General features: G+C 37.1%; 1 protein-coding gene across 1 annotated transcript in view; it reads right to left on the bottom strand.

Moving 5' to 3' along the window:
* Window positions 1-4,063: 4,063 nt before the first annotated feature.
* Window positions 4,064-8,707, bottom strand: part of DDX21 (DEAD (Asp-Glu-Ala-Asp) box helicase 21) — a 26,265-nt gene continuing 21,621 nt past the window's right edge. The window contains exons 11-14 of the mRNA XM_012658922.1: window positions 8,299-8,483; window positions 8,013-8,147; window positions 6,020-6,064; window positions 4,064-5,222 (exon numbers count right to left, since the gene is read on the bottom strand). Coding sequence (XP_012514376.1) covers window positions 4,953-5,222; window positions 6,020-6,064; window positions 8,013-8,147; window positions 8,299-8,483 — 635 coding nt within the window. The 3' untranslated portion in view covers window positions 4,064-4,952. The remainder of the gene's footprint in view (window positions 5,223-6,019; window positions 6,065-8,012; window positions 8,148-8,298; window positions 8,484-8,707) is intronic.

The following is an 8,707-nucleotide window of genomic DNA, read 5'->3' on the forward strand; positions in this document are numbered from 1 at the left end:
AAAATTTAAAAAAAAAAAAAATCATATTTAGAGAAATTCAAATTAAAACAATGCTTATATACCTTTTCTTACCTATAAGGCTAACATAAATTTAAAAACATGATGTGATCTGTTGGTGAAGCTATGGGGAATTAGGCATTCTCAGACTCTGTTACTGGGAATGCAAACTGGTGCAATCCTTCTGGAGAGGAATTTGCAATACGTAATAAAAAACTACACTTACCCTTTGACCCAGCAATCCCCTTCGGGAATAGAAGATACACCTCCAACAACATGAAAACAGATATACACAAGGTTCCTTACTGTAGTTTATTTGTAACTGCAAAATACTAGGAACAAGCTACATGCCAATACATAAGAAAATTGTTGAATAAACTATGGTACATGCACACAATCGAGTAGGATGGATGTAGTTGTTTTAAAAAGGAAATGAGGAAGATTTCTATGAGCAAATGTGGAGGGCCATGATTTCTAGAATATATAGTTATGTAAAAAAAGCAAAGCTATAGGAGGCCACCTTTCATGTAAGAAAGGGAATCTAAGAAAACACACATCTATCTGCTCATTTGTGCAAAAAAAAATATAGGCAGGATAAATCAGAAACGCAACTCATTTCTTCAGGGGACAGAAATGGAGAATGGGAATATGATTGATTAAATGATCACTTCTGAGAATACCTTTTTGTATAGTTTTGACTCTTAGAACTAAGCGAATGTCTCACGTACCCGAAGACAAGTAATTAAAATCAACCTTGACACTTTTGAACTGTACTTGTCAGGAATTTTGTTCACCGTCCATCAGCTTTGGCTTGTTTGATGTGTTTTCATGACCATATCGAGGTTTCATGATTAGATTATTTTTGGGCAAGAGTACCGTAAAAGATGTTGTGTCCCTCCCAGTGCATCATATCAGGGGGTCCATGATGTCAATGTCATACTATTGGTAATGTTAACTTTGGTCACTTGGTTAAGGCATGTCTACCAGGCTTCTCCACTGTTTTCCCCTTGGTAATTACATATCTTTGAGGAGATACTTTGAGGCTATGCAAATATCCTGTTTCTTCAAACCCACTGATTTTAGCACCATTCAGTGGCACATGCTTGCAAGTTACCGATACTTCAAGAGTGTCAAGGTAGAAAAGTAAGGAAACTGAAGCATTGTGAGATTGGGTGGAGACTTAAGGAGACATGACAACTAAATGCAATGTTGGATCCTGGATTATACCCAGAAACTGAAAAAGGACATCAGTGGAAAAATTGGTAAAGTTTGAATTAGGTCTACAGTTCAATATTGTACCAATGTTAATATCCTAGTTTTGATAATTATACCATGGATGTATAAAATGTTCACATTGGTAGAAACTAGGTGAAGGGTATATGAGAATTCTGTATTATTTTTGCAACATTTTTATAAGTCTAAAATTACTTCAAAATAAAGATTTTTTTAAAAAATTACAGGCAGTATCATGTTCTCGGAGTACACACAATGACACATTTTAATGTTGTCAATTCTATGCAATTGCAACGGAAAGAAACGACTATTTTAAAGTTACCTGGGGGAAAAAAGGAAACTTGTCCCCAGTTAAAGCATAGACAGTATTTTAAAAATCAGTGAGATGGAATATTGGATAAATGTGTAAAATTATTAGTCAATTGGGAAAAAATGATGCTACATGCCTACTTGATCTTCAATATCCCAGGATGAATTAAAGATTGAAATATAGTCCAAAGAGCTCTAGATGAAAATATGAGTGAATATTTTTATAACCTTAAAGTTAAGGAATACTTTTCTACTAAGACAGGCAAATATGATAAAAGACTGATAGTTACAACTGTATAAAAATATAAAACTTTGTCAAGACATCCCACAGTAAATAATATCGATGGCCAATGTGAGATGTTAATCCTCACCCAATTAAAAGATACAAATAGAAACAATGCAACTATATTTTGTGTCCAGCAAACTGACAAAGTGGACTGTCAAAGTGGATTTTTGCAAAATCCACTGTTACAGTGCTGTGGGGAAACAGGTTCTCTTACAGACTGCAAAGTGGAAATGTAAACTGGTACCAATTTGGAGAGCAACTTGCACCAAAATTCACTTTAACCCTCCAATTCTACCTTTAGAAAATGTATGCCAAAGTGACAGACAAGTATGCAAAGATTTATATGAGGACATTAACTTTAGGATTGTTTATAATGGGGAAAATTTAGAAATAATATGGCCAGACAGTACTGGTTAAATGTGTAGTGGCATATTCATAAAAAATAACATGAAGTCATCAAAAATGTCATTGTAGATATGTACTTACAGAAATTGTGCACATGTTGAGAGGGAAAAAAGCTGTTCATAAAACTGAATGATTGAATATATGGAAAATTGTTCATCAAAATGTTAGATATGGGGTAACTTGGTTTTTTCTGTTTAGCTTTTTATACCTAGCTTTTATTATTTTCATAATAAGTATCTCCAGCTATTTTCATTTTAGAAAACAAAAAGCCACCAAAAACAAAGTATTACTATCTTTATTATGCCATGAGGCAGTATTTTATACATTAATTCAGCTTACAGTAGAAACATTTTATGTACAACTATAGAGTAACTGCTGCACAGATAGCTCCAACTTAAAAAATGGGTTGTAATTTTAAAGTCCATTGAGTTGTATCATATATAAATTAGAAAATATTTCTCTGTAGAAAATAGTAAAAATGATAACATTTCCCAAGTCCATTTAAACCAAATAGTAGCTGAGTACATTATACATTTATAAATACAATTTGAATTCTGGGATCCAGGAGAAACACTAGTTTCATTTATTGAAACAGTTATGTTTTTCTTAAAATTAAGTTATGTGAAGTAAAATTAAAATGCCTATTAATCTTCCCTATTACTCTTGATTTATGCCTGATTATTTTTCTTTAGGCTGATCCATAATACACATCAAGGTTTTAGCTATTTCTTCCCAAAGGACAGGTACCATATCATTTAATCTGCTTGATAAGGTACTAATTTCTACCCAAATCATGAAATGTTCTGGTTGTTATTAAAGCATACTCATAATTTGGGCAAAACCAGAATCTAATAAATTATAACCTATAAGGTATTAATATATGTGGACTATCACCAAACATCTCCCCCTAATTCCCTGTGGCTTGATGGGAAACCATGAGGAACCAGAAGTAAACTGATAAAATTGACAAGTGGATCAAGGAATAAAAGCCAAGAGAATTCTGAGAACCGAGGGCAAGAAACATCTAATCAGGATTCAAGGATAGAACTGAAGTTCCAACAGAAAAAGGGTGTAGCCGCGAGGATCAGGAGTTGAGTTGGCTATGAGAGCCCCTACTGCAAGGTGATCAAGAAAACAGTTGCAGGAAGCACGGGGTGCCTGGCTTCTGGCCGGGCCTCTGCTTTCCAACACAAAAAAAAAAAAAGAAGAAGAAAATAGCAGTTAGAGATAAAGAGTGGGTTAAGTGAGAGAAACCACGCCCTAGAAAGATTTTAGTTGTTCAAACTGAATGAAAACAAGACAGACCATGTAGTTTTGATTTTCCTATTATAGTTTGTTCCAGGATTCCCAATACAGAATCTCTAGGAATTAAGGCGAGAAGATAATGCCACTCTTAAGCTCCTGTGCTATGTAGAATGTTTCCCACTAGAAATAACATCTGAGAAATCAGGCAGAGTGTTATCTGGCCAGGGGCTACATTAAGTTCTTCAGTTCCCTCAAATCAACAACTTAAAATAACCATACAGTTTGTCTTAAAAGGAAGTCTCTAAGCAGCTAAAAACCTTTCGATAGAGAAGCTGTTTAACAGAAAAGCCACCTATACAGTGGCTTTAGGAATAAACCCATTGGAGAAACTAAATTGAAGAATCATTCTACCTAAAAACCGAATCTTTCCCACTAGAAGTTAACCTCTAGAAACATTAATGATCCATTAGGTTTTCGCCATTAAAAGAATGTTGAATCATGCATCTTCACTTGTTCTTCTCTTTGCTCTCCAGAGTTATAAATTTGTTTCCCTCTTGCATGTGAAGAATATTTCCAGTGGGTTTTGTGACATACTTTTCAGCAATGCTCATCTCTGAACCCTCCTCCCTTAATTCCTTCTTAGTAAATAAAGTTAATCTTCCAATAGGAAGAAGTGGAGTACATTGTCATTTAAGCACCATTTATCCAGCCTTCTTATTTACAAAGAAAGCCATGGAGCCATCTTACACATTTGGAATTCCTTAAAGACAGTGGCTTTCTATTAAAATGTACTTCTACATACACGATCTGTGAAGAATTCATGGAAGCATGAATCACCTTATAAGAAGCAGCTAAAAATGTACCAAAATGCATGTAACTTTGGGTAATTTATATCAAATGTACTAAATCCTCCAAATCTAGAGCATACAATGGCATAAACTGTATTACAACCCGGCTAAACCTGAAATCTTGTTTCAAATCATTGCTCAGTATTAAGTCTCAGAAGACATGTTATAGAACCACATGAGGAACTGGCGGCTGAGGGATGCCAATTACAGAACTTTGACTTCCAAAGGCTCAAAGTGGTCCTCCAGAGACTGTTATATTCCATTAAGTATTTAAGGAAGGACACTAGTAAGAGACACTTTTAAGTATAAAAACAGGTCAACTTACAAAGTATAGTCAGATACATGCTTGATTTTTATCTTGTAACCTATAGACAATGCATTAGAATAAAAGTGAAATGAATTTCCAACACCTTTGCAAAAGGAAAACCTGATAATGAAGTAGAAATAAAGTTAAAAACAATATTGATCAGATGAAATAATTTAGATGAAGCTTGTCTGTCCAAAAGAGATGGGACTGGGCAAGTGGTCAAAAGGAAGCAAAATATGCTTGTAACTTTGTATGAAAAATAATGTGCAGTTCTATGTTGCCAAACAATTTTCTTTTTGCTATAAAAATCCTCTACTTCTCATTATTTACCAAATGCTTTACTAAAACTCCGCTTCTGGCCTTTGTTTTGGGATCTGTTACTTCTGTTGCCACCTCCTGACCGCTGTCCCCTGAAACCTCGATTTCTGTCCCGCTGTCCCCTGAAGCTTCTGTTTCCTTCCCGCTGTCCCCTGAAGCCTCGATTGCCTTCCCGCTGACCCCTGAAGGCTCGATATCCTTCCCGTGGTCCTTCCAGCTCTGGTTGCTCCGTGGCCACAGAGAGCTGCCAGCGTCGTGAATCATGCCATTTCTCCTGTTGAGAGAAGAGTTTACTCAATTTAGTTTAAAAAGGCATGAGAAAAACATTTTTCCCCCATTTCTCCAAAGAAAAACCAGATTGGTAACATAAGTGCTTAAAACGTCATTGGTCAAAAATAATGACCTTCATTGTCCTAAAGTCAGTTTACTGAAGTATGGGAAAATAAGTTTCACTGTGAGAAGTAGCCCTCATCACTACTTCACTTATTAAATCATTTATTCAATTGCTACAGAGTATCTAGAGCCTTCAAAGGTAATAAAACATATATCATGTATAAATTTTCACAGCAGTACTGAATAAAGCTGTAACAATTTAAAATGTCTATAAAAACCTGTATAACACACATAACTGGGGAGAAGAGGTGGATATTGTTCATAACTCTGTAGAAAGGAAAAAGGAGAAATGGACAGGCTCAAGAACAAAAATACCAGAATAAAAAGGTGAGGAGAGGCCAGGCATGGAGGCTCACACCTGTGATCCCAGCACTTTGGGAAGCCAAGGTGGGAGGATCACATGAGCCCACAAGTTTGAGACCACCCTGACTGAGCAACATAGTGAGACCGTATCTCTGAGCTATGATTGTGCCACTGCACTCCAGCCTGGGCAACAGAGTGAGACCTTGTCACCAAAAACAAACAAAAGGCTGGGAGAAAAAAAATACAAAAATTTAATTCTCAATTGTCTTTTAGTAAAGGGACTATTATTGTTTCCCAATCTATTATTCTGTATTTTCATAATGAACATTTTACAATTCAGGTATGTTAACTTTAAAATCCAAGAGAGAAGAATACCTGTATTTCTGTTACTGATGCGGTAGGTACATCAAAGCAAACACCCTAGAAATCAAAGCAAATGGAAGTTAATCCAACCAGTGAACATTAAATGACACTCCAAAAGGCCGAGTATTATATAGGGGGTGAGAAAAAACAGGTATTAATTTTAGGTGAACTTTAGACCAAGACCAACAAATTGTAGCTCCCAAAAGCACAGAGGAAAGCCAAGAAATATTGGAGAATAAGGACTCCAAAACAATTTTGAATTTCCCGACTACAGAGAGATTCTTGGCTATCATACTGTGCTAGCCCTCGAGTAGAGAATAGCTACAGTTTATAACTAAGGAAACAGGCTTAGAGAGGCTAGCTGACTTGTCTAAGGCCTTACCGCTATTAAGTGGAGCAGGTATTTAAAATCTGGTCTGTATGGCTCTAAAACCTATGGTCTAAAGCCACTACAATATACTGCCTTCTATCAGAAAGGCACTGCCAACTAAAAGCAGAAAAATAAGTGATCTTCCATTGTTAATTTTCTAGTTTTCCTTAATTCAGACTCCAGTGAAAGAGTATGAACAAAAGTAAATACTTCAATAGCATCTTATTACTAAAGTGCCATCCTTTCCAATCAAGGAAGTCATCAATAAATATGGCCAAACTACCCCTGTTAAGTCACACATGTACTCCTCTCCCTGCTGTCTTTAACTGATTATTTATGAGGAACACCCCTTCTACCCAACAATTGACCCAGTTATAACACAGGAATCATCAGGTACTAGTGCATTTTGCCATTCATGGGAATATTCATTCACATATTTACTGAACATTTAGAGTATAATACCAGGCATTTATTGAGGTATAGGGATAACTAGAAAACAGTTTTCGCCCTTAAGTAGGTCATAGTGTTCCTGAGGCTCTTGGTCAATAAGCAAACACAGCCAGGTAAAATCTACCCAAATAAGCTTATGTCCTAAATACTCTGAAGTACAGATGCCCCTAACTACCTATTAACATTTAAAGCTAAGCAAAGTCATAAAGAATACTGTGGAGGGAAAAAAATAAACAGTAGGTCCAGCGTTCACTTAGAGTGAGACAAACCCTTGGCATCGCTGGAATAAAGGGTGTTTGTTGGTGGTGATAAGTCAGAGATGGAGCTGGTAAGGGGGACAGAGGCCAGGACGTGAAGGATCTTATCCTCCGTATAAGAGCGTTGGGACTTTACCCACAGGTTATACAGAGTTGCTTAAGGAGGTAAATAACATGGTCAGACATGCAACGAGTTGAAGATAAACCTGATTTGGTTTGCTAGGCCAGCACTCTCTTAGTCCAGGCATCTTTGGAAACCTGAGATCTTTCAAAGTTTCCGTAATTATTTTCATAATAATACTTAGATATCTGCCTTATTCACGCTCACTCTCTCAAGCGTACAGAGAAGTTTCCTAGACGCTATACGACGTGATGATGTCATTGCTCTGATGGCTAAAGGAACACGATATTGTGTTCTAGAGTTCCAGGTTTAATTTCTAATACAGTAAACATCAACAGATGTAACCCATATAAACAAAGGCTTTTCAGGGGTCCCCAATATTTGTTAGGAGTGTAAAGGGATCATGAGACCAAAATGCTTAAGAGTTGCTGTGGTAGTCTATGCCATTAACCAAGAGCAAGACTCAGAAGAAAGGACACCAGCTTCGGGAAGCAGGATTTAAAATTCTGAATTTGAATTCAAGTTTCTGAATAAGTTACTAACTAAGCCATCTAAGTGGACATGTCAGGGAAGCAGCTGGATCTTCAAGTCTAGAGTTGTGTGCGGAATGGTTTAGGCTAGAGATATAGATATGGTAGTTGTCAATGATGGCGGGACAACTGAGGGTCATGGGTCAGATTGCTCAGGGAAGACAAGAAAGTGAAAAGATGCAGCATCCCCAGAGAACAGGAAGAAGCTACCATACTGTTTTCCTGCCCACGTAAAGCTAGCGAACCAAAGCGAGGTTACAAGAGGCCCCAGCCTTACCAGCTTTCCTTTGAGAAAGACCATTCCCTTCACTTTGGAATCTACATCCTCGCCCAGTTGCTCTTTAAGTTCTTTCCAAGCATAACTAATGTTTGGCATTTCAATTGAGCATCGCAAGATCATGGTCACAAAACCCTATGGAAGAAAGGGGAACAAAATTAAAGTTTCAAAAACAAACTTCATTTCCCACCTTCAGGAGGAAGTAAAAACAATTGAGAAGCTTAAATTCAAATCCTATGCAAACCCCAAATCAAAGCAGTGTCAGGAATGTGACGAGGAACCTTACCACATCTGAGTTGATCAAGGAGCGTTGGTCTACCGACGTGGCACCGGAAATATGGGCCAATGCTGCCGCCAGGGCTTCCACAGCTCCCTTCTCCTCTATCAGCTTCTCTGCCGACTCCTTGAAGTGACTAATGGCAGTGGGTGGCACAGAATCCAAAAGCCTACAGTTTGATTGAGAGTATATTTGTTAGGAGACAGGATAGTAGAAGTGGATAGATTTCATTTCCAAGACAACAGCACCTCAAGATAAATCAGTAACTTTGAGATCAAATCTTTCAAATGTGTAACACATCATTTTGATGTAATAATCACATTTCTGTAGTAACAAATCTATTCCTTTGATTGTATCTCTTTTTTTTTTTTTGAGACAGAGTCTTGCTCTGTTGCCCAGGCTAGAGTGCCGTGGCGTC

Source organism: Propithecus coquereli, unplaced genomic scaffold, assembly GCF_000956105.1.
Source record: "Propithecus coquereli isolate 6110/MARCELLA unplaced genomic scaffold, Pcoq_1.0 Scaffold117, whole genome shotgun sequence".
NCBI classification, from domain to species: Eukaryota; Metazoa; Chordata; class Mammalia; order Primates; family Indriidae; genus Propithecus; species Propithecus coquereli.